The 27,448-nt window shown below is 38.1% G+C and overlaps 1 protein-coding gene across 2 annotated transcripts in view; it reads left to right on the forward strand.

Annotated features, from left to right (window-relative positions):
* The window catches only part of PTPRN2 (protein tyrosine phosphatase receptor type N2), a 672,845-nt gene that overhangs the window by 261,214 nt on the left and 384,183 nt on the right, over positions 1-27,448 (forward strand). For both annotated transcript variants that reach the window (XM_052806687.1, XM_052806693.1), the window contains exons 7-9: positions 5,591-5,845; positions 7,789-7,829; positions 9,672-10,045. In XM_052806687.1, coding sequence (XP_052662647.1) covers positions 5,591-5,845; positions 7,789-7,829; positions 9,672-10,045 — 670 coding nt within the window. The remainder of the gene's footprint in view (positions 1-5,590; positions 5,846-7,788; positions 7,830-9,671; positions 10,046-27,448) is intronic.

A 27,448-nucleotide genomic window follows, 5' to 3' on the forward strand; every position in this document is an offset into this window, starting at 1 on the left:
CCTTTCTTCAACCTCTCTGGTGCTTCAGGATTTTTGTATGCTTGTGGGTTGTTACGGTCTTGCACTCTCTAAACCACAGAACTGTTCAGGAACTGGAAAGCATGGGGTACAGTCACATGAGCTCAGTTCTCTGCTGCATCTGATACAGGATTAGGCAAAGGAACTTGACTGGGAGAACAATCCAGAAGGTACTGAGCAGATTAACACTGAGAATTGCTGCAAAACAGTGGCAGGTAAATTAGCTAACAATGCACCCTGAGGGAGAAATACAAGAGAAGGAAATGCGGAGCTATTTTTCTATCAGATTTGGAAACTGTTACCTCTAGGAGTAGCATGATGTGCGTGGGTACTGCCTTTGTAGTCACTGTGCTATAGTGGAATGGTTAATCTGCCTTCTGCACCAGCCATATTTAGGATTTGGCTCAGTTTTAAGTGATTTGTTCTAGTCTATTTTTGGTGTATTATATATTACAGAATACATCTCTCTGTTGCTTTGGAAAGGTCACAAAATTAGTAATTCATGTCTTTTTTTCAAAAAATAACAAACTTCCACGTTTGTAAAGCAAAAATATTTTTGTATGTTCTCTGTCTTGCAAAGCTGTGGTCACCAGTCCATGTGGCACCCAGCTGCTGAGGATAGCTAATGTGTGGTCAGTAGGGTGATGGGGTAGAAGAAGACAGACCACCCTGTGGGACTGCTAGCAAAGTTACTGCTGCTGTACCATTGGGCTGTCAGGCAAGCTCCTCTTGTTACCAACTAGGGGAATTCTACTCATGAAGCTGATATTAAAAATTGCATCATCTAAGATATATGTGCCTTTACGGTCATCATGGTTCCAAGGCAACTATGAAAGGCAACTTGCCTTCTTCAGTTCAGAAGCCGGAGCTAAGGGAGAAGTCTGGTTTGCAGTACAAGCCCTGTGAATCATGGGCAAGCATTGCCGATTCTATTTAGAAGGGGTCAGTGGGAGAGTATAAAGGCTGTGCACAGGTACATGCACGTTCGAGTACATGTGCTGCTTAAGTGATGTGCCATTGCTGTACCCATCTGCTTTTTGGTCTTTCTCCAACAATATTTTCTGATTTTAATAAATTAATCATAATTTCCTTTAATTACCCAAAGGTGTTTGTAAATAGGTGCACTGATATTTATGTGTGTATCAGCCTTGTCCAATAATATGCAAATGATATACAAACATGGACAGGTGCCATAACAAGAAGTGGAAGCATCCATATTTAACATGGGCATGTATTAACATCATATCAGTAACCTCATGAAATTAGCAAATCTCTTTGTGTAGCCTTCCATTTCACCAGGCTGTTACAGACATTTTGGTGACTGTTCCTCCTAGTGTACTGAAAACATGATGTTCTTCATACTTACTAGCTTTGGTTATCGTCTTTGGTCCCTGACATTTTGTCACACTTGCAGTTGTTCAGTAAAGGTAGCATATAATGCTTAAGTTTTTCTCATGTTGACACAAGTATTTAGGAGTTTGTTTGATGAACTGTGCCCAGGTGGCATTGACCGGGGCAGGAATAGCAGCATCACAGGAGCAGGAGGCTCCTCTGAAACATGTTTGTTTAATGAATTAGGAGGACCTGCAGTGAGCCTCTTGGTATTAGCTGGAGTAGGGCCTGTTGCCATATGTTTTCTCATGTCATTCCCTGCCCCGTTCCCCCATTTCCATTTTGTTTGAGATTGAGACTGGAGAGGTAAGACTTGGCTAAGATAATAGGTACAGAGAAAAGTTAGTTTGGAAAAAATGAAGTGGAATGGAAATGACAAGGCAATATTGACTGTGTGTTGTTGAGTAGCTCATTAATTTGTTTTGACAGGTGGCTGGGAAACAACAGAAATAAACAAAAATCTAGTAGTGCTACATGAATATAGCTCTTTTAATCATATATGTCCTGAAATATAATTCCCTTTTAAGATTTGTTTTCAAATATTGATGTAATGGCCCGTGACTAGCTTGAATAAAATGTAACAGGCAAATGCAGAAGCAAATTATTTTTCTGAGGTTCAAAACTTGCTTTCAGCTTAGAAACCTCTGGTTGCTGATTTTTCAAATCAGAATTTTAAGCTACTTTTGACTTGAATCTGCTGCTGAATTCATGTAATTTGAACTAGCTTTTTTATCATAAATGAATGAACATTGTACAACTTTTAGTCAATGACGCAATTGCTTTTATGCTGTTCTGTTTGCTGGAATTTGCTTGAAACACCTCCCTGTGCATTTTGCTAAAAACTTCATAATGTTACTAACCACTCTTTTGAAGCATTTTAAGAATCTTGGTCCCCTTCTCAGAAAATAGATAAACTGTCAGGACTTTAAGTAACAATTAAACAAGTAAACTTGAGAATCTGAGAGTCCAAATTTTGAAAAAATGGTGCTACTAGGCATGTAAGTGGTTTTGAATTTTTTTTATAAATCCGATTTCTTGGTAAGATGTTTCCTAATAGCTTGAAAATCACAGTAACTGAATGACATTCTCCTCAATGTGTTATGGCTAGAAAGCAAGAATTCTAAGTCAAGGGAAAAGAAATGTGGTTTCTGTTCTGAAGTTGAACAAATCAAAAATGCTTCAAAAATATTGTAGGAAAGTGAGTGAGTGATCCTAAAGCAGTCAGTATCATTTAATAGGAAATGTAACCTGGATTGTGGGAAACTCATGTTCAAGGCTCTAATCAGCTGGCTGTTTTGGGCATGTTCTCTCTTCTTTTGCCTAAAATTAAATATTAATGAATGATGTTAGTGTGACTTAGAAGCCTTTCATTCTTGACAGAGATGTTTTCTAAGACCATTCCACATTTACAAGGGGTTTAGAAATACAGAGGTGGATTCTTGGTCTGCACTAAAAATAATTATGAACATTTGTAAATATTATTCCAGACGGTTGCAAAACCCTTCAAAATCTCATTCATAGATTGTTAGCTGCTACACATCATGGGTTATTCACATCAGTGGATAAATGGCAAACACTCTTGGAAAAAAAAGTCACTGAAGTCATCACAGTTTTCATTTTTTTGTAGGCGCACTGATGTCAGGTAATCAAACAGTGTTCCAAGAACACTTTTTCCTACTGTGGTGTGCCTTGCAATGTGTCTTTATGCATTTAGTTGAAAAGTTTTAGTTTTGATTTGGAACTGACATATATTCTGCCTTTTCTTTGCTGACTTTATTAGCTCTGCTTCAATAATTCAGGTTTTTCTGTCAGGTTACTGCCCAATAGTTCTATAAAACATAAGAACAGAAATTATACCTATGCAGACACAAGGCTTTTCCAGTAATCTGGCAGTGCTGGTATTTCCTACAGATTAATTTCCTGCATTGCTGCTATGTGTAACATCTTCTCCAAATGGCCACCTTCCTGGTAGCTGTTGTGTTTCTTGAAAAAGTTTCTTGAACTCAGTTTGATCAAGTCTAGTGAAAACTTTATTGCAGTTTGGATCAATTTGCTCCTGTAGATTACCTTCCTAAACAAAAGCATTTGGTCATTATATTTTTACTATATTATTAAATTCATGACAGGGGATGGATACAATACAATGAAATGCGGAAAGGAAAGTATTCAAAGATTTCTGTGAAGTGTTACTCAGCTTCCATCAAACTTCAGTCCTAATTTTGCTGCCTCCAAATATCTCGGTCAGAGAGTTTAGCATAGATCATGAGATTAAGTCTTAGACTCTCATTACTGAACACTTTCTTTCCTGTAGAAAGCACTCTGCTATTTCAGTATGGTACCATAATCTTTGTTGGCTGCCATAGTTTGAAGCAGCATCATAGATTTAACTTATCTTTTTTATTGATACTAGCACTTAAGTGTGTTTAAAACTATGTTTAAGAAAATTTCAGAAGTTCACAGCATACAACCTCAGCTGAATATTATAATGAAATCAGTAGAATTTTGTAACATCATCACGGGGCATTATTGGAAAGATGTATCCTTTTAACCTGGAAAAGCAAGTACATCAAAGTACCACCTTCCCCATGTGCCGAACCCCTCTGACTCACAGTAAACCTACTATTTAAGCTGCTTAAGTTATCTTGGTTTATATTGACTAATTAGTTTAGGGAAAACAGCGTTAGTTTAGCTGATGAATTATGGGTCAGGTCAGAGGAAATTAATCTCTGCCTTGAAATGGCATTGAGAAACTGATGGTCAGCTGCAGGTTCTAACCTCTTCAGCTAACACTGTGGGGTCCAAAGAATGACAGACGTGTCCAAGGTCTTGGCCTCTTTTTCCCAATGACAAATAACCCTTGATTCTTGTCTCCCTGCAAAATCACAAGTGTTCTGCTGCCTCTTCCCTGGAGCAGAAGAGTCTCTAACTACATCTTCTTCTTCTTTCCTAGTCTCTAACTACTCCTTCCTCCTTTGCTGTGAAAAGCAAAACCTTCTTTTTAGCCCCTTTTCTGGTAGTGTTTTCCCCTTTGTGCACCTACTTTTTAATTCACTTTCATGTAGCCTGAAAGCTCACAGCATGGTCCCAAAGTCTTGTTTACAGATGATAATGAACATGTCCAGCCACAGGGCTTAACAGGGAGAATGTTACCATAAGAAAAAAGATTGGATGTTGCCTTCAAACTGCTTATATATAAATCCATACATTCAACAGAGATTTGAAAGCAGTCCATATCTTCCTCTTTCTTACACAATACTACCTATGTAAAAGAGTTTTCTTGCTTGCATGCATATGCATATGTATGCTAAATTCCTGATCAGCATGAATAAGCAGAACAGAGGCATGATTGAAAATGGTTTTGGTATGCTAGACTAAGCCCTACATTTAGCATCTCGTCCTCCAAGGGACGTTAGGCCAAGTTTTTCAGAGTTACACAGAATGGTACTGAAGGATACATGCAGTCAGAAAAGTACCTTCCCTGAAGAGCTGTTATGCTACATTATCTAACTCACCTTTAATATCCATTGTCCTTGAATTTCCTCATCTTCAAAACTTTTTTCACATCAAGTTTGTTTTGTTGTTTTGGTTTTGGCTTTTTTGTGGTGTTTTTTTTGTTTTGTTTTGTTTTCCCTAAAAGTAAGTCCATTTGCTTTTCCTGGCCTGGAACGTCATCTTAACATTTCTTTCCTCAATGTGACTGGCAAAACATTCACAGCTGACAAACCAAAACAGTAAAGTTCACTTTTGACAAAATACATATTTTCCGAGAGAAATCAATACAATTTAGAAGGTTTGTTCATTACATATCCATGTATGTAATGGACATATATCCATATCCACTTCTGACTGAAGAGGAGCCTTTTGAAAGACAAAATATCTTTTTTTTTTTTTCCATAGCTTTATATAGCTATTTACCTTGCAAAAAACAAATCACCAAAGAAACCTGATCTCTAATAAACAGTAGTGTTGTTTGCGCCGTCTTGTTATAAACTCTAACATCCATTTATATTACTGTGTTTTCTCTAAAGATGGCAGCATGACTGTGTATGCACTCTTTTGGAAAACACTCTCCATGAAGGAAAAGATATCTTTTAGGAAAAATGAAAGATACTTACTGATACAAGCACACATGCTTCATGTATGCAGCTAAATCTTGTGCTTCTGTTGTTTTGTGATCCAGAGGCACTTATTAAAGATGTATTGAAGGACCTAGAGAAACACCAAGTGAATGTGGAGAATCTCAGCTCAACAGAACTGGATGAGATTGCTGATACTATCGCCAATGCAATTCAAACCGTTGGCATTCAGGAAGAAACAGAAGAGGGTGCTGGAAAAACTAAAGACGACAAAACAGAAGCACAAATAAAGAAAGGAGATGCTCAAGGAAGGGCAGAGGTTCAGAATGAATTAATGGAAAACAGTGTTAATATACCAGGTATTAATTCTAATAGTTACGTACATCAAAAGATAGCTACCCTAATTTTCCTTTATTGTTTCACATTAGTGCTAGACTTTTAAAAATCAGTTTTAAAGAAGACAAGAGAAAAATTTCTGTATTTTTCCCTGAAGGCTGCAGAATTTTAGCTTTGTTGGTTTCTTTTTACAAGAGGTACTTTATTTACCAAAAATGTATGTTTGTGAACCCTTGGCCTTCCAGCTTCACAAACAAGATAAACCTACATACCCAATTATATTAAAATACTAATTGCTTTATGTGTGGTCTAATTTCCCTTTCTTGAAAGAAAATGAGATGTTTAAGCAAAATGATATAGAAAAATTATTATATTCCAAGAATGTTTTTCAAGATATGTGGGGATAAAACTTATGTTTTACAGATAATCATTCTTCAATGTACCACAATTACTTGCAGAAGAAAGTCTTAGGTACAGGTAGAAAACTTTCCCTTTCCTGCTTAGGGAAATAAAAGAGTTGTTATGGTTATTTGCTTCTGTCTGGGCACGTTTTCCTGGTGATGCAGATTCAGGAGCTGCAGTAATTGCCATTAAGGAGTTGATACCACAGTAAGACATAAGTTACCACTCACCCATTCTCTATTTTAGGAATGTTATGATATCTAGGACACTGAAAACATATGTGTCGTGGTTTGACCCCAGCCGGCAGCTCAGCCCCACACAGTTGCTCGCTCACTCCCCCCCGGTGGGATGGGGGAGAGAATTGGAAGGGTAAAAGTGAGAAAACTCATGGGTTGAGATAAAGACAGTCTAATAAGTCAAGCAAAAGCCACTTATGCAAGCAAAGCGAAACAAGGAATTCATTGACCTCTTCCCATGGGCAGGCAGGTGTTCAGCCATCTCCAGGACAGCAGGGCTCCATCACGCCTAACGGTGACTTGGGAAGACAAACGCCATCACTCCGAATGTCCCCCCACTTACTCCTTCTTCCCCCAGCTTTATATACTGAGCATGACGTCCTATGGTCTGGGATATCCCTTGGGTCAGTGGGGGTCAGCTGTCCCAGCTGTGTCCCCTCCCAACTCCTTGTGCCCCCCCAGCCTGCTCACTGGTGGGGTGGGGTGAGAAGCAGAGAAGGCCTTGGCTCTGTGTAAGCACTGCTCAGCGATAACTAAAACATCCCTGTGTTATCAACACTGTTTTCAGCACAAATCCAAAACACAGTCCCATACTAGCTACTATAAAGAAAATTAACTCTACCCCAGCCAAAACCAGCACAATGTGCTAGAAGTCATAAACAATGATTTTAACTTACTGTCTTTTTTCATGGTGATATACTGAAATCCTTACTAGATAGGGATACTCTGGTTATTTTAATTGCCAATTCTTTTTGTAGATTAAAATGAGCAGACTTGAGGGTTTGTCTTGAATCATGCTGGGAGAAATGAATAAGACTCAGTTCATAAACCAAAAAGCCAGCATTATTTGACTGAGGTTAATGATGTGACTGCATATCATCACTGTAGTTAAACTGTAACATGGTTTTGGTAGACAATATCTATTGAAATAAGTCATCTTCCACCAAAATGCATATGAGGCATGCATATGTTTCGTTTTTCTTTAACGTAAATGTCCATTCAGCTAGCTAGAGCCATTTTATTGCTTTTTTTCTTAGATATTGATAAACTGATATGAAGATTGGACACTTAATTAGCAAAATAACACTATTACATTGGCTCTTGATGTACTCTGCCTATTGATCTTGCATTAATTTGCTATCGAAGTGGGCTTAGAATAACAATACTGAATTATACAGTGCTCTTTACTCTGCCCTTTCAGCTTTGATGTCTTAATGTTTAAATTGCCTGAAAAGGCCACCACTACAAAGCAGCCTATAAGCAGTGTTTATTTCATATATGATGTTTTCCCTTCATAACTACGTATTTGTGCTTTTCATATCCTACAGACAATGGAGTGCGTGAAGCCAGTGCCAGAATTGATAAAGAGGTAGAGTACCAGTATTTTAAAAAAACAAGTATTCCATCTCAGAATATCAGGTTTATATGCAGTGAAGGTCAAAACCACACTTCTGAAATATAAGACTTGTTTTGCATTTTGTGTGGATATAATTCAATATCACAGCAGAGGCATATTGTTGTTGATGCTTTGAAATATTAAATGAACGTTTATTTAAACCTTAACCAAAATGAGTTTTGGAGTTCAAAAAAACACAATCAAGTCCTGTTTTGCCTTTCTATCATTCATGAATAGACAGAATTCATAACAGATCCCAAAGTTCAGACAAATTCAGGCTTTTCCTCAGGTTAGTAAATTTTGAGTATTGAGGTGTTCTCAAAAACACCCTTCTTCTTTGACCTGTCCTTTGGCTTTTAGTTCTGGGGAACATAAGCATCCTTGCTCAGAAAATGTCTCTGTTTTTCAGAAGCAGATGAGTAAACATATTTACTCTGAGGGCATGTGTTTGTGGGAGGGTTCAAAATTCCCTCTCCTTTCATGGGATCTGTCATTCTTCACTTTTTCACTTTACCATTAATTCTTCCAAATCGTTGAATGTCAGAGGTATTTCAAAAGCTCTAGGCATTACATCTCATAGCCTAGGTGGTAACACCAAATTTGGGATTTTAATCCAGATTACTTTTACAATATTCCTCATGAGCTTTGAATCATATCCTATAGACTTATGTCCAATATTCAGCCATTTGGGGGGTATATTCATCTTTCTTTTTCTGGGTTGCATGGAACAGAAAAATCTCGAAGAAATATTCTTAAAAACAGCCGTGAAACTTCTCCTACTATATACTCCATCAAAAGCTAACAGCTAAGATTCATAAATGGGCAAAGCCTCTTGTGTTCACAGTAAAATCTCTTTAGTAGCTGCCCTTCTACCAAGCAAGGAAAACACACAAGTGGACAATGTGGCAGGAGCTTTAACCACACACACGAAATTCTTCAAGGAATGAAGTGCTACATTCACAGTAGACTTAGAGAGGACTCCATGTATAGGTTTCTTAGTGACAGTTTGAATGGGGGATGTGATAGAAAAAAATATATTGTGACACAGAGTGCAAAATGCCCATTAGCCATCATTTCCTCCCAAATGCTTGGCTGCAATAAACTTTTATAATGAAACTAACTAATGAATTGTGCCAGGCATGTGTTTTTACTTTTGCTCACTTGCTTATTGTTTCGGTTTATTAGACAGATTTTTTTCTGTGATCATATGTTTAGCTTAGTGGCTCACTCACAAACAGTTTGTCACAATTTCTAGAGATGTATAAGTGAAATATAATTTGTCACATAATATCTGTTCCCTTTCCGGTGTTATGACTCGTGAGAACCAAGAGGTATGCATGTTTCCAGTCCTAACACTTAGGCATATTGATGGATATTTCTATTATTTCTCCTTTTCATTAACTTACTTGATAACAAACTTTTATTCTCATCAATACTTAAACACACAGACACATGAAAATGAACACTATGAAAATACCACCAGCATTTTTTTCTAGCTGTTCAAGACAGAGAAAAGGCTATCTGGATTCTGTGATATTTGAAGAAGAATGTAACTGTTAACTATAGAATTTCTTTGCCCTTATTAAAACTGTTGAAAAATACAGTGGCATAATTTAATGCTCTTTTATTATTACTGAATAAACATTATGTTCTTACATAGTCTGGCAGCATATAGAAATTAAGAAAATTACCATGCAACTTTTGTATGAATAGACTCTACCATATCAATATGAGTTTGAAAGATTATGTCCGAGTTTGGTTCAGTATAACATTCCTGTGTTTAATTTTAAAAATAGTAATATTCTTTTAATACAGGAGAACACTGCAAAACTAGTTAACTTCTTGAATGAGAATGCATTACCTCAAAATATGCCTAAAGACCTTATACCTGAAAAATCTACTAAGACAGAAACCAAGAAATCGGAAGGCACTGACTCTTCTTCCTCAGAAGAAATAAATGCTGGTGTGGAAAATGTAAAAAGTGAGACTTTCTCAAGGGAACTGACAGCTGCAAAGAATAGTGACTCTGACTCCAAAGACCCGAGTGAGATCCACTACTGGATTAAGAACACTTTAATGCAGGATGGAAACTCCTACAAAGAGCCTCAGAAAAGTATGGGACAAGGCTTGCAACTTGAAGTGAAGTCTTCGGAGGAGAAAGAATACGGCTATATTGTGACAGTGAAAGAGTAAGTATAGCAGCCAATTTGAATGGCATTTTTAGCTGGAGAAAAGATAAAGTCATTGCACCTAATGAAATATGAATGTACAAGAGGAAAATGCCACAGGCCTGTTTTTTAATACATCTGAAACTGTTTGGAACCTGTTCGGTACTTTGATGAAAATACAAGAAAACAGTTCCATTTTCTTACAGTTGCCTTTCCTCCAATGTGGAAGATATTTAGTTTGTAGGTCTCTTGCTTAGACCTCTCTCTATCTTCTCATGTTCCAGTGACCTTCCAATATGTCAGTAAGTGTGCTTATGGTTAGGATGTGGGCTTTAAATATTTGACTTGAAAGTAGCCTAAATATCAATGCTTGAGTCATTCTTTCAAAAAATGACACATAATAATAAAGCACAATATTTTCTCTGTGGTTTCATTTTGATCTGAAAATAACACATATAGGAATCCAACCATCACATATGCAGCTAGTTTAGAAAGGAAGACCTAATGATTTCAGGTCATGTCACTAATGAAGTTGACATTTAATACAATACTTTCAAAAGACAGCTTTTTTTCTCCTAGTGGTACACAGTTTATTACAGGAACATTTGGGACTTTAGAATGATGTGGGCACTTTTACATCCTTTCCCCCCTGTGAGAACGATATTATGTTTGGTTAGCGATCCCAACTCATCTTCTGTGAGAAATTAGGAATTTGTAGGATGGGCTTACAAACCTCTGCCCAGCATTATAGAGAAACTGAGACACAAACTTCTGTAGCATGGATTGATTCTTTTGACTGTCTCAAATTTATTAATGGGATTGAAGGCAATAGGATTGTGGAGGATTCTTGGTTTTACCACCCTGTTGCTTTGAAATGCATGTGGCTGGGTATCAGAGACAGCTTCTTGTTCACCTTTTCCCAGGGCCTACAGTTGAGAAAGATGGGAGCACGAAGAAAGGATGCCATGTGGGGGGAAGAGATTTTATACGGTGCGTGGAGGGACAGGCAGAAGAGAGGAGAGTGAAAACTGAGGCTCAGCAGCCTGCAAACATCAGAGACAGAGACTTCTCAAAAAGTAGGGAACAAACACGCGCTCCTCAGAGATAATGGAAGGAATATATTTCATAAGGACTCAGATTACCCTGCAGAAAATAGAAGTTGCTTAGTTACTGGAATGAGAGGTGCTGAAGGAAAGGGCTCACCTTGTGAGGACATAGTGGGGATGAGAGTTATGTTAACAGATCCTTGCACTGCTATCGTGTCCCATCCTGAGTTTTATTTTTGCCATTTTAGTGTTAAATTTTATTCACTTTCTAAAGATACTCAGCTCTAGAGTTTAGAAAAGACCTTTTGGGAGATTTGGAATACTTGCTTTAAGGAAAGTCCCAAATGATTTGAGGTCCTCATACTTCTGTTAACTTGTCTGTGTGTCAATAACCACTGTTAATCATTATTTAATGACCAAGTGCTTTGGATTTAATTAACCAGTTTTAAACTGCTTTTGCCATTACCCTTTTCAGTTGTTCTCCTGTAATGTTCATTTTTGTTGAGTCGTTCCTGTAGCAGGCTCACTATTCTCAAGAACCTGCTCCAGGAGAAAGCCAGTTATTAGAGTATTCTTACAGTTTTTTGTCTAGGTCATGCCTTAGTCCTTCAGGTAGGTTACATTCCTATTTGATTTTGCCAAGGGGGCACTCAGGAGTCTCCTTCTGTGTTTTTGAATCCAGTCTACCAGAAATTGATGGGATACCCTAGTTTAACCACACCTCTTGGTTCCTGCCTATGAATGCTATGTGAAGCAATAGAAGCTAGTTTTTCCGCAGCTAAGCGCTACTTCCCCCAGGCATTTTAACTCACATCAGTCTGGAAGGCACTTTTACATCCAACAGTGCCTTAATGACACCATCTCACTTGACCATCCAGACTTATTCGGGTCAAATTCTCTAAGAGCTTAGAGCTTTCACAGGTCTGTGTAATGGGAGATGTTCTGACTTTCAGTCTTCACAGCATGTAGATTCTTCACTGTGTCATCTTATCTGGTTTTCTTCCTAGCTAGTCCCCACTGATGGGTTTTTCCCCAAATTATGTCTATTATTCTTCAATGAAACTTGCTGAAGAAGGTCTTTTGTCCAAAGGTTCTTGGTCCTAGAGGACTCCATATACACAAATATAATTTAGCATAGATTTGTTCAGCTTTACCATTTTTGATACCAGAAGGGCAAAAAATACTTTTCTTATATACTAGATTATTACAACTTTAGTAACTTTTGGGCAAGATGCTTTTAGCTAAACATTGGGATGCTGTTAGAAATGCTCAGAAACGATGAGAAAAAATTCGCAATGAGTTAGATGAAACTACTTCAAATGGTTTGAATTAAAAAATATAAGTTTATCAAAGTAATTTTAGTTTTTAATGGTAACCAGCTCATTACACAAAGCATGTACTATCTGTATTCTGAAAACTTAACTGGTAACTCCTCACTACATTCTTAGCAGTTTGAGTACAACTAGATGTCATCTTCTCCAAAGTCATAGAGAAAAAAGAATAAGCTTTCATGCTTTTTTTCTGTTCCTAATCTAGAATGAATTGATTATTAAAGAGAATTAGCTGATTGAGTTGAACTAAAGAAAAATTCCGTTTGTACCAGGATTACGTTGCATTCAATCTGCAGCAAACGGATTTTGGTTCAGTGATTTCGTCCTCCTCAGCATTTCAACTCCAAAATATACTGGTTTAATTTTTGTTGTTATTGTTGTTGTTAAACTTGTTTGGTTTGAATAGGTCTATCTGAAATGTAAGAGCAAAATGAAAAGCCTGTATTTTGCAAAACAAAATTTATATGTTCTGGAATTTTATAAGAATAACAAAACCTGTTCAAGAAATTCCACATGCTAAAAATGGACTTGTCCACTCTGCAGGAACAGTGAAAAGCTTTCTACAGCAGTTGAAGGATCTGTTACATACTAGTATTTCCCACAACCATTATTTAGTACATAAAGTGGCCTTAGAGAGCAATTGGATCAGTGTAGCTGAGAGTTTCAGTAAGGAGTTTTCATGAATGTTGCTGTAATTGTATTTTTTCTTGGGGGAGAGAGGATAGAGAAAGGGATGTTTGTTAATTATCACTGCACAGAAGAGAAATTTTAATGTCCTTTTAAGGTACATTTCTTTAGTAAGCGTCCTGTTACTGGTACAAAGCGTCCTTTGTACCGAAAAATCTTACTGGCTGTTTGCGTTAAATAAATAGTATTAATAAATGGGTTAGGTGTATGCTACACATTTATACATAACTGTACATGCATGTTATATTCATACAATGAAGTAAAGGGGCTGGAACTATTCCTAGTCAGATCTTTAATCTATGTCAGTCTAAAATCACTCCTGTTTGAGAGGTGATTGTAGTCTGTCAGTACTCAGGAAATTGATTTCACAACCGATCTTTGATATTTTACGGTTGAACTCGATGGTCTTGAAGATCTTTTCCAACCTAAGTGATTCTATGACTTTGTGTTTAGATCTTTATGCTTTTTTAAAGTTCTTTATTTTAAATAAAGAGGAAGTTGGAGCTAAAGGTAGGCATGAAATATATCTTTCTGACAGGCTGAGTGTTAGACAAATTCATTTGTGAAGTATCCTTCTTGCAGCAATTATCCCATTTAAGATTATAAACCTAAAATTATGATTTAGGTGGGGTTTTTTAATCCACACTTAACTTGTGCACACAAAATGAAATGCCAAAATAGAACACAAGAGTTACTTATTTTTCGATACTACATCTTTGTATGGTTTTCTTCTTCCTCCATAAAGTAATAGGTCATAGTTTCAACCCATCACTTTTTATTGGCCATGATTTTTTGGAGCAGTGAAGCTTCATTTTTCAGCTGAAACAGTGGTCTTTTGGTGAGAAAGGGAAGTAGTCCAACATATTTGTACACTGGGGATAATAGCTTGGGTTCTTTTCACCTTCTGATCTGAAAATGGAACTGAAAACATTATACTCAGTGGTATAGTTGACAGATGTCAGGGGTGATCCATTCACTATTAGATTCTCAGGCTTCCATGGCTTTGCAAGTGTGATCCAAAGGAGATATTAAGACTGCTCCAGTGAACTCCTAAGATGCCAGCTTTTAATTGTGCCACAAAGCAAAGATAAACATTTCGATGTAATACTTGAAGAAAAGATTTGTGATAGTTTAAAGACTTGTCAAAACGGCAGTCTGATTGTCAATGGCAAGAACAATAGGTCACTCCTGCTGTGTTTGTTGAGTGACCTTTCAGATGGTTGGAGCAGTGCAATCCATACCAATCCATAATATCCATCAGTGCTAAGCTGTGGAATGAATTGACAGTTTCAGTGTAGAAAATTGTCCAGCAAATCCTCCACTGTGCTGCTTCAGCACTTTATTATGCTGAGAAACCAATCAAATTGGGTGATTTACTTTGTTTACTTTTTTCTTCTTCAAAAAATTGGTATTCTACCACTGTAGGATTTGTGTGAAAGAGTTTTGTTTCTTTCTCAGTGTAACTGCTTTCAACTGTTTCTACTAATTTTAGCTCTGAAATTCTAAAGTAATCTTATGAAACAAAGTTACCTACAGGATGTTATTTTTATTTGTATGCTACTTTGGCCATAGTTATAAAATACTTCTCCGTTATAGTGGGGATACATCAGTGGGAGCTCTCAAATCAGCGAATTCTTTGCCTTTGGACAGAAGAACTTTTCCTATTTTCTGAAATTCTAGTTCTTCAAATATGGAAAACTTCTTTTTGGGTTGGAAAAAATGCCAACACTCCCATTTGTCTGGCAGGATATGCTCTGAGGGCCAACATCCCACAGTCAAAATATTTAAACAGTGTTTAGCCTCCTGAGTCTCTCATGAGGAAACCCAAAGCCTGAATTTCCAGAACATGTAGTTCTTCCCACCTCCAGTAAAACTAAATGCAAGCTGCTGCATGCTCAGCAGTTTAAATAGTCAAGCTGGTGTGCAATTTCTTAAATGTGAGATTGAGTAGTTAGACTTAAATGCACTAAGAAAAATCCTAATTTGAGAGTACAAAGTTCATCTCTTTTCACTGCTTATCCCAGTCTTTTGAGCTTCAAAGTCAAGTTGTGCTTTTCTGAAGCCATGCTTCGACACCCAATGCAGAGGAACCTGTCCTGTTTTGTGATTTATCAGAAAGCATGTGCTTGAAGTTCTTCATATAAATACAGGATCTCAGACAGCTCACGGCAGCTCTGTTAGCTTGTGAGCCAACTTCTGGCATTGTTGTATTAGTCAATTCCTGGATATTTTCTGCTTTGTCATATGTTAACTCTCAATTCCAGACTGTCTATGTAAAATTATATAGGCTGTAAATCTGTTCACAACACGTTAGCTTAATTGGATCATACATGCATTTCTATGCATCTAATTTGAAGTAGCTGGTATTCTGCTCAGATGCTGTGAAAAAGCTGAAAACAGATCTTGTGTTCATAGTATAAAATTGCTATGGAATATTGTTAGTCTGACCATTTAATGTGCTGAAGGGTTAGGTTAATTCCAAATGCTTGATATTATTTCTTCACCTTTACAAAGGTGATAAATGATACTGCTTTGCATATAATGATTACTTTCCGCAGGATGGTGTTCAGGTTAGGACCCTGAAGCTGGGTTGTACAGAACCCTTGGTTTATTCCCCAAGTTTTCTGCTCTTCTAGGCAAGTCATTAAAGAATTGTATTTTTATAATCTTCATTATTTGTTTCCCCTACCAGGTGAAAATATTTGGCGCATTTTAATTGCATTTAAAAATGAAATTTAAAATAAATAGGAGACAATGAATCACAATATCTACAGCGATGAAACAGGGCTGATAGGTTTTATTGTTCTTTGTTGTCTTGATGTTTCTTGGAAGCTGAGCTTTTGTTGCACGAGGCTTTTCAGCTATTCTTTAGAAAATAATAACAAAATGTTCTTGTCCTTTAATACATATATACAAACAGAAACACTGATTTGACCTTCTCTGCATATCTCAATGTCCTCTTTGAAATTGTTATTCTACCTGCAAGTGCACTTTATCAAGGGAAAAAGATCTGTGCATATTCTTCACTTCTACAACTGGCTTTAAAAACTAAAAATTATAAACATACATAAAACAGAAAAGCTCATGCTACTAAAGTCTGTTAAAATCAGCAAGGGACAGCATTGCTTACATTAAAAAAAAAAAGTTAAATGTAAAATTTTTATCCCCCACTTTGTCACTTTTCCTAGCAGTCTCTACCCTTGTATAAATGAATTCCATAAACGTCCATCATTGATTTTAAAGCCAAAAGTTTTGCTTCTGATAACATAGCTTGACCCCCTACCTAAATAATACAGGTGGAAAATACTTGCCTATGAATTTATCCAGTGGAGACAATTCTGTCACTCTGTCTTAGTACCATTACTGGTGGAGATGTAAATCTAGAATCTTCCTTGGCTAACTCTTCACTTGTAATTATTCACACTGCCTAGAGTTTTCTAGACATAAAAAACATTTTTCCCCTCTCTAATCCTCCAGTTTCCTTGTGATACTTAGAAAGTGAGAGCGATCGTATCCCTCACACTACTGCTCCACTGCCTAAATTCTGACATTATATATTCCCATAGGAAAATGATACTTCATGCTTCTTATTCATGCACAAGAAAATAACAGAAAAACAGCAGTTACTGTAGTTTTACCATAGAGAGCAATAAATACTGGTGTGGTTTTTTTCAATATGAGAGTTCAGCTTTGAATATTTTGAATTTCTCATCTGTTGTATATGCAGAGATATGATGATAGTCTGTTCTACTTCTGTTGCCCTTAGCTTTTGTGCTTCCAAAATCTGTTGAAATATTTTATCCCTGAACATGACTTTCACCTGCTAATGTAGATCACTTTACAAGAGAAAAGTCCTTCCAAGGGTCCATCTTTCCCTCCTCTTAGGGCTTCACTTCCCCAAATGTTTTCCCCTGCTTTCCATCAGGACCAGATGTGCTTTTTTACCTCTAGAGGAACATCCAGAGAAAAATTTTGAATTGATGTAGCTGGTGACCAGTCGATCTGTCTCACTAGCAACATTAATGGTAAGGAATCACTCTGGTCCCTTGAGTTGATGAAAGGCAATGGGTAATTGTAGGAGTGCGCTTGGAGTCCCCAGTAGTGCCACAAGGACTGGCTCCCATTTGTATCTCTCCACTTAGCTGCACATACATGGCTGTCGGCCCCTCCTTTCCCAGAACAGACATTCCCAGGCACTCCCCTTTCTGTCTTTCCACACCTTCTGTGCCACGTTAGCAGCCCTTGTTCAGGTATCATGTGCTGGCTTTTTTCGGGAGAGTGGCTGGTGCAGGTACTCCACAACCTCTGTGTGAGCAGTTTGGGGTTACTGTCTCCAGGCTATAGACCTTTAACCGCTGAGGCTGCACGTTACGTATCTGCAAACTAGGGATGGGGCTGTGAGCTGTGCTCTGTTTTTATAAACAGTGGTAGTCGTTAAAACCCTGAGATGCTGCAATATCTCACAATACCATATGGTCAATACTTTTAGTGTATCACAGTGTTTTTCGGGTAATTACCATGTAGTTCATTATAAAAGAGTGAATTTTAAGCTTTTGAAATGAGTGAGAAGGAGAAAGCCAAAGATCAGGATTCCCGGGAATGCAGCAAACTGAATCATAATGCAGTCTATTATCTACCAGTACTTTTTCATCAGTGCTGTTCTGCCCAATCCTGGGAAGCTCAGATATAAAAATGCCATCATTTAATTTTCACACGTGAAATTTTTTTGGAATTTCTTAACTCGGATAACTTGTACACAATGTAAATGCCTGACCACTTAAAATTAGAATGAAGTAATATTAATCTCACCCTAAGTCATTTTTATTTCACGCAAATGAAATTTATTAAGGAGAAAATCAGTGAGGACTAATTCAGAACACAGAGAATAAATCGGAACAGAGAAAATATTTTAATTTTTCATTCAAGTAGATATTCTGGTTTTCCACTGGCACTTGTTTGAAGAAGGTATGCCACAATCTAAAGACTTGGTATATCTGCTATACAAATAAATTTAATTTCTTAGTAGTGTGCAGAATGATTTTTATAAAAAGTCAGTTTTAAAATCCTTAAAGTTTGGATCTCTTACAGAAATTTTTGTGCTTCTTTAACAGTAGGTTGTTGGATATTCTTTGTCATTTTTAATTTAAACCATCTGCATTATAAATTGGTCTGGGCTTTAAGCTGCCTTGAAGGAAGGGGGAAGATATGAAGGAAGGGAAAGAATGAAAAGTTGGAAGTGCATTAAAATGTGTATGATCAGTTGTCCTCAATCTCGTTTATTAATTATTTTTATGAAGGAGTAATTTGATATGAAAGAACAATTTTGCATCTTCAAGTATTTTTTGCATCAGAGATTCAGGGTTCATGACAAGGGGACTCCAGCACTGTTTCTACCATTCAGCTTAAAAAGCATTAGGGAGTATTTTGGTGGGGTCCGTTTCAGCCTCAGAAAGGAGGACATCACAATTATGGCACAAATTATTGCCATTATTTCCATGCTTATGCTAGCGACAAAGCATCTGTATGAATTTGTTGCTATTAACACAGTTGGAGGTAGTGTGTGTTTAAAGTAATGCAAGTACAGGCTGGCACAGTGTCATACTTCCATTATAACTCTAGAGACTTGATCCTTCTCGACTTCTCTATCACTCTTGTGTTTCCATGATGCCGTTATCTCCTCTGACCTTCATAGCCTGACCACTGCCATTGATTTTTAGAAAGTGTCATTTGTGTTACAAATTGGTCTGGACTTGAACCTGTCTGTATTAAGAGGTTTAAATTCACACTTACTGGTGGTGGGAAAAGAGGGAAAAAATTACGGAAAGTGGGAATTCGCTGAGCTGTCAAAACAGAAGTAAGCTTAAAAAGGTTTTATGGCTAATAAAGCCTTTGAGGAAACAAGCATAGAAAAATGAAACTGCAGCCCAATGCAATAAAATTGCAGTGTCTTTAGAATGATTACAATAACAGTGCTGTGAAGTCAGGCAGCTCTCAAACAATCCGGTGAGTAGCTCTGTGCTCAGAAGTTATTTGGTGGCTTTCATGAATCCTGAATAAATGTCAACCATTTACAAAATTAATCATTATTTAACTAAATTTAAGGCACGGACTGCGTTCAAACCAAATTAAATCCACTTAGCGCTGAAATACATTCCTTCTCTAAGTCTTTACCAGGGACGTGTGCTTCAAGATATATGAGACTACACTGAAACACGGACAAAAGACTCAAACTCAGACAGACAAGGCAGGCTGTTGTAATGCCATGGACTTGAAGCATCAGTGCCCAGGACTTTCATTATAGATTATTGGATGAGTTACTCTCAGGGGCACTTCCAGACAAGAGAAATAAATACAGTTTTGGTGTCTAAATGTTTTTTTTAGGCTTGGTAGGCTCAAAGAATTTAATGGCAACACTATAAATTACTTTGATGTTAAAACGTTCCCAGTAGTCCTTGCTACGCCACTTACCTCCTCTGTGACATGGAGCAAACCACTCTAACGTCTGTTTCTTCTCCACTGTATGGATAATATGCATCTTTCCTGTGATGAGTGAGACTTCCTTTGTGTCTAGAAAAAGAGAAGTAGGAGTTGAAGAAGGCTGGATTCAATAGCTTTATACTGGTGGTTGCCAACCTGATGAGAATGGAAAAGTCATGTCACTGTGTTGCCATGTCTTCTCTGACATGCCCTGTGTTACCTAAGGTGGCAGGAGCCCTCAATCCTTCCATGGGACATGTGTAGATGACACCATTTACCATTTATTCCCTCCTCAGGCAAACGTGATATCTTTCCTCTGGATTGCAGGGCATGTGGCTCAGGTATTGGTAGCTAGTAGCTAAATCAGCCAGGTTTGGTAAGTGACCTTTCAGGTCAGAGAATAGTGGTGTTGGTGTGCTAGAAAGTGCTGTGAAGCCAGTTCCCAGGAGATAGGAGTCAGTGGGAAGAGGGGAGTGAAAATCTCTTGAGAAACCTTGGTAAAGCTACGTCTGTTTATTGTGATAGCATCAGAAGCCCTTCCATAGTTCAGTTACTACTGAAATTTACAGACAAGGGGGTTCACAACCTTCTATTTCATACTTCAGTAGCTGAGTTTTCCATTATGTTGCTTGTTAAAATATTTACTAATCTTAGCAGAAAAAAAAAAGAAGAAAAAAAAATAGAAAAGAGAAAAAAAAAATTAAACGGTGTCCTTAAAATAAAAGGTTTCCTAGTATTGTTTTCAGCTTCTCTGAGGTGGAGTAGTGCTGTGATCACCGACTCTCAGACCACATCAATGATAAGCTACTATTCACATTTTAAGCCTTGCCTATTTATATCTGAAGGCCACTGAGCCTCGGCCTCCCGAAGGCAGTGCCAGGGACCCTCTCTTCTCCTTCACAGCAGCTCTGCACCTGGAAGACCCTCAGGAGCAAAGCACCTTCTGATGAGATACGTCAGACTCTCCCGGGAGAAAAGCTGCTATATCAGCAGAACTGCAAGTTGTACCTACCCTTCAAATCAACAGGAGATAAATGGGATGCTCTTCATAGGGACTTTAAGGAGAGTGAGTCACAGAGCAAGGGCCAGGGTGTCACTGCGGATTAAGAACTGGTTATGAGATAGGAGAGGAAGATTCGTCATGAACTGCTGCTTCTCAGCATGTAGAGAGATTAGTGGTACCCCATGGGCAAATTGTCTCTTTTAGGAAGAACTATGGAGGATTTAGAAAAATTCCAGATGGATTTAAATACATTGAGGGATTAAGGAACACAACGGTAGATGAAATTCGTCTGGAAGAAGTGTGACAGAATAATAGACATTAACAAAAATAGTTCTTTTTGGGAAAAAAAAGAAAAAGAAAAGGTATTCTTAAAACTCCTCATAGTCTGGTCTTTGAGGCTGTGGAAAATCTTGAAGAAAAGATTTGCTGTGTTTAGATACATGAATCCTGCCCTTGGTATGGTGGCGCATATTTTCAGACTTGAAAATTTAAACGAAGGCAAGCAAATCCTGAAGTCGGTGGCCCATTTCCTTGCTGTGTATTTCTAAAACAGAAACTAGTCTAATATATATCACTGAGGTCGAGAGTTCAGCAGGAGATTTTTTTAAAAGAGAGAGATTTTTATAAGTAATGAGCATATACATGATCACATTAACTAATTGTTTGTAGGATTATACCATAGTCTTATTTATTTATTTTCAGAAGGAATACTCTTTCTGCAGGGTACAAGGCAAGAGGGACTGATTTCCGATCTCTGTTCTTTGCCTAGGCTGCAGTGCAGTGGGTGCACTTCGAAACAGAGTGCATGGCTGAGATTATCATCCCAATCTGGAAACACGAGGTTCATGTGTTTCATGAGGATCATGTAAGGATAAAATGGCACCGTTTTTGTATCTGACCGCTGGAGTCAGAAACTGAGTCAGTTGGAATCTGGTCTTTTCATATATAATATTCTCATTTATTTGGTCAGGTGTCCCTAGTACTCATGGGATAGAATATGGGTGTTTTGCTACTTTTAAACTGGGTTTTGGGCAACTGCCTGAGTACTGGCAATTTCATAGCAACCCTCACATCTTTTAAATTTTTCCTCAGGGAGCTGAGGCCAATGTTGAATACTGTTACTGGACAATATTTTTAACATCTATTTTTCTTGATTTTTAGCAGTGTGAACACAACAGTGCCCAAGACAAAAAAAACCCCCAAAACTAACGGTTTCTGTCTGTCACAGCATTGTTTTTCCTAGGTAGTCCTTACAGAGATGTATCTCAGCTGACCACTTCTCTTGCCCTCCTTCAGAACTTTTCCAGAATTATCTTTGACTTTATTTTATTTCTTAGGTCTTCTTTTTGGACTCTCCTGTATTTACTGCTGGCTTAGGAAAATCAGGCAGTAGCATGTCCGAGGTGGTTTAAAATAACCTGCAGTCTTGTGCTTGTGGCTGCTGCTGAGAACTGACTCAAGGTCTGGGGTTAGTATGTACTGCTGGGGATGTGCTCCCTTCAGCAACTGCTCTTCTCGCTCCTTCTTGATCCCAGCAGCAGGAACTGGAAATTGCTTCCCCGCTCTTTACCCTTTTCTCTTGACTGCTTTTAGCAGGCAAAGCAGTCATAGCTGGTATGCACAAGCCTCTTGCCCATGGAGAGGCAGTGCTCAAGTCCTGGTATTCTGGCTGCTCTGCTTCTCCTTGCGAAGCAATGCACTGAGAGTGGAGATACGGTGTGAAAGGAATCAGGTACTGGCCTGTGAAGGTGGTGGTTAAAAGTGCTGCAGCTACTGTCACCTGTTCAAATAGACTCCCTCTACTAGATTTAATCTTTTGTATTTGTTAGAGCAAATAATAAGCAAACAGACAGTTCCTAGCGTATCTGGAAGTCATTTTAAAGAAGCTCTGACATGCCTCCATACACCTCAGAGTCTCATCGTTCAGCCTGAGCCCTGTGACAAATATACCGGCTCTTTTCCAGGCATGGAGGGAGGATGGCAGCTTGTGCTGGAGCTGATTGGGCTGTTCCTCCCAGCTTCCCATCAGCAGGGAGCTTACCTGCAGCCTAGTCAATGCCCATGCTGCTGCCAAATGGTTTTAGCAGCTGGAGAAAGCTAGTCCTCAACATTGTTCATCCTAAAGGTGGCCTCTTTATTTGACCCTCTAAAGCATTCTATATGGTATTCCAGACCCATATTTCTGAACTTTGATTTTTTTTTTTTTTTTTAGGTTTAGCTTTTTATCTGCAGTACTAAGGAGACTGTGCTGCATATTAAGAAAGTGATACTGTTAGAGACTGTTGCCCTGTCAATGAGAGGAAGCCAATTTGATGTCAATGCACAGAGTCATTACTGAGAAATGGCCAGGTGAAACTTTCTTAAATAATTATTTTAAACTGCAGAGTGCATCCTTCTTAAAATTCAGTATTTAAAAAGTCTAGAGGAAAAAAAATATATATCCAAGATCAGTACTAAAAAAAGAAAATCTTCAACATGAAAGAAGCTCCTGTGTGTACCTACTAAGTGAACAAGTGTTAAAAAATTGTAGTTATAAACACTCAAAATAAATACAGAGGTAAGCAGGACCAACAAAATTATGTTTGTCAGCTCAAGCCTCAGATTAGCTTCTACAGTAAGGTACCACCACTAGAAGGCAGTGATTTTTGGTGAACCCATCCAGGCGGTTGTCAGATTAGGTCTTCTGGTAGATTATTTTTGCTGACGTGTGAATCTGTGGGGTAAAGGCCCAACTGAGAAAGAATCCTACAGTTCTAACCCAATGCTTTCACCTGCAGGGCGTAATCTACCTGTACCTCTCATTGTTTAATAAAAGTTGATTATTGAAATTAAATTCTTCAACAGATTTAGTCCGTTCAGCTTCTGTTTTCAAAAGCGTTGGGTATCTGTCTTGTTATCCATGTGGTTAATACCTTTTTCTTTTAAGGCACATTTCTAGGTTTAAAGCTGAAATGCAGTTATTTCAGAATTTAGGGTGAAAGCCAGACTGTCTCATTAGGTGCTGAACTTAGAGCTGCTGGATGCTGCACACCTTCCCCAAGGATGGGGATGTCATCCACTTCATTTGACATCGTTGAGCTCCCTGAGAGACAAATGAAGACATACCCACGCAGAGAAGTTAGGCACCTCCTTTCCTCCACTGATTAGAAGGGACTTGTGGAGACTCCAGAAGACAGCCCAGACTGCAAGGTATCTCCCTGTTTCACTGAGACATGCCAAACAAGTAGGCTGTTCTGGGATCCAGTGTGTCCAGTGCTCCTCTGCTAAAAGGCACCATGTGTAGTATCTTCTGCCTGTCTTCTGCTTATTACTGCAAGGGTTAGAAAGTGAAGCATGAGATGGAAGAGATGTTACTGAAGTTAGTCTGAACAGGTTTAACTCCCACATCCTGGGAGAGTGCTCTATGTACCAGCCCTGAGTGTTAGCACTGTCCATCATCCTCTTGATGGCCCAGTGGTTCATCTTCAGGCAAAAAAGCAACAGAGGAAGATAGACAACATGCAAGAGAGAACATGACTTTTAACTTGCAGCACTTGGAGGAAGGAAGACTGCTGTTCCAAACTTAGTTTTCAAGCATGTGTGCATTTTACATTAGTAGATATTGAAAGTGTTTTTAAAGTAAACATTAATCTAAATAAAAAATGTCTCCTCCCCAAAAGTCTTAGGTGCTGGGTTCAGGTTCTACCTTGCTCTGGTTGAGATGTGGATTCAACACTATTCAAGCTGAACACAGGTGTAGCCAAACTTTTGAACCTTCTTCAGGGGAAATGGGTGGAGTGGAGATGCCACTGTGCTTGAGTATGGATAGCAAAACTGAGGCTGGGTGTGAGAGTGGCATTTACCTCCCTAGAAAATGCGCTTTCTGATACTGCCGGAAGGACTGCAGTTAAGCACTTAGGCAACTTTCAGGCTGTAGAGAAATGTGTTGCAATTTTAGTGCAGTGCTCAGCACTCTTAAAAATGGGCAAGCTGGCCTTCATTGCCTGTGTCCCGATTTAAGCGAATTTTAGGTGGATTGAACCCTACCTTACTTAAGATTTCACTGGGGATTAGACTGACATTTAGGTTTAAGGAGTGCAATTCCCAATGTCAGGCCTATTTCTGTACTGTAGATTATTCTTCATTTTTGCAGAAAATGATTCAATTGAACTAATCTGACAGGGCTGACTGGTTGTCCATTACAGCGCTGCATTACAATTGCTAAACAGAGTATTGGAAGGGCACTAGGTACAGTCTGGTAAAGACAATACATAATTTGAATGACGGCACTAAGGGACCATTTCAGAGTTCAGTAAGTGGGTTTCCGAAGACACTTGGCAATTGGGAGGAGGAAAAGCAAATGAGAGCAACTGCTTGCGAGACTGACATAACCTCAGCATAACATTGAGCTACATGTTGCTCTCCTTGGGCTGGGAGCAGGCTTGGCAAACGCTAGCAATCAAACCATCTGTATAACTGGATCAGATTTTTCACTACCAAAATGGATCAATTTATGGGATTGTTTTGACAAGCATGTTGGGAAATACAGAACATATAGTTTTCATCATTGTTTACTTCTGTTTTTCCTCTTGTTCCCTGTGACATTGCCCACTGGCTTTTATTAGAGTTTGAGCTCCATTTAGCTCAGCATGCAGAGCTGGCCATGCTGCCAGTGTTGCTCCCTGCAGAACTCCTCCTGTTCCTTCATTTACATGTTTCCTTCTTATTCTTTAACCAGAAGGGGAAGCTTTGAGCCTTGAATGCATAAATCATTAGGTCCAGGTCAAAAATAGGCAACCCATTATTCAAAGTAGTTGTTCTCACTCATCACATCTGTAGTTTATCTTGGGAACTTCTTGGAAACGTGGCATCCATTTGTACCATTGTTCAGATAATTGCAGCATGAAGCTCAACTGGTCTTGAGATCAGCATCCAATATTCAGCACTACTCTTTTGTTGAAGTGCTCTAATTGGCCATTTGTGAGGCACATCTGGTCCATAACTCTTGCCTCCTACTCCATTTGCCCATAGCAGGCATTTAGCAAAGCTACTAACTCACCAGTGAGGGAGAAGTTATCTTTACCTGGATCTGGGAGCTCTAAATATGCTCTAAAATCAGTCAGGTGTGCTTTAAAACCAGTCAGATCCCCTGTGCTGAAAAAGTTTGGAACAAAATTTTTGGTAGGGAATGAGAGAAATTTTTATTATAACTAAAAGTTAATTTTTGGGTTACATGGTATTCAGTACTACAACAACATCTCCATATTTGGTAGGGAGAAATATATATAGCCTTTAGGGACAGCCAGTAGTGCTGCTCTTTCTATTCTTAGATCCAGAAGGGATGCAAGTCAAATAATAACAGTCTTTTATATAACAATACTAGGCATCTGACAAAGAAAGTTGGTATCATTGCCTTCATTTTATGGGTAGTGAAATTGAGGGTCAGGAAGATGTCTTGACCAGGGTAACTTGATAGGCCTCTTCCACATGAAGGCAGATTCTCGTCATCATTCATAATTCATCCAGCAACAGATCTTCTCTCACTTATGTGTAAAACCGCTGAAGACAGTGGGATTGTATAGACAAATTAAAAAAAAATGGCTAGCAAATTCTATACATTTTGTAGCAGTGACTGAGAAGAAAATCACTTAATGGGATTGTTCCAAGTTGTGCCAACTTTCTGGGACCAGATTTTAGAAATGACTCCTCATCACTGTATTTTTCTTGTAAATTGCGCAAATGGAAAGTGAAATCTTTAATAGACAATAGCAGAGGGAGACTATAATCCAATGTTCTATTATTTAAATTACCTCTGTAAGTGGACTGTTAAAATATTTCTGTTTTCAGCTCCCTCACTGGGAGGGATTTAGATATTGGAAGATACAGAATGTTATTTTCACCAGGCAATCTAATTTTCCTGTATTCAACATCCAGTACGCTTTGTGGAAACATTTTAACAAACAATTACATAAAGTTGGGCTCCCAAATCCACTCCTGAGCATTTAAATGGATTATGCTAATTTTCAGAAGTGCTCAGCAGCTCACAATAAAGTTAAGAGATATTTATTCCTGTACTTTCATTTCAGATTCATTTCTAAATAATACAGCTTTATAACCTAGATCTCCTTTTTTTTTTTTGTTACACAAAACTCTTGATGAAGTTATAGGGAGCTGATTGGCTCATGATTATTTTAGCTCAGACAAGTAGGTATGGATTGGATTATTTATTTTTCACATGGTTAAAATGGATAGGGAAGTTTTCATGGTTATGTCATGATGTTAAATCATGACATCAGATTCTTGCACTGAGCTGGGGAGTCCTTTCATCTGAGGAGATAATGTAATACTACCATATAACATTGGCTATTTTTAGCAGAGATATAAGCCATATGCTCCAGCAGGTATAACGAGTTTAGTGCAAGAGCTGTGCCCTGAAAAGTGAGATTAAACAAAAGCAGCCATGAAATATTTTGCAGATGACATTGACAGACTTTAAAACTATATATATCTACATAAACCCCAAAGGAAATATTTATATTTCATTCCCCATTTATTTCTTCATTGTCATTAACCTGTCAAACAAACTATATTCTACAAATAATATGAGATAGGGATTGGCATCTGAGAGAGACAGAGTTCTGCTACTGGTTCAGTAGGGTCTGAATCTGTCAACTGAAAAATAATATTTAGGCTAGCTCTCAGACAGAGATGGCATTAGAAGATAAAGCAATGGAAGTTAGTTAGTTATACACGAATTTTCCATATTTTCTTTCTCTCTTTTCATCTTCCAAGCTGTAGAGAACTGGAGATGGAAACCTAAAAAGGACCTCAAAAGGATTGTTTTAAACTGTGAGATGTATCACATTTTGTTTTGGCTATTATCGTATCTTAGCACAGTTAA

This window comes from Harpia harpyja, chromosome 1 (assembly GCF_026419915.1).
Source record: "Harpia harpyja isolate bHarHar1 chromosome 1, bHarHar1 primary haplotype, whole genome shotgun sequence".
Taxonomy (NCBI): Eukaryota; Metazoa; Chordata; class Aves; order Accipitriformes; family Accipitridae; genus Harpia; species Harpia harpyja.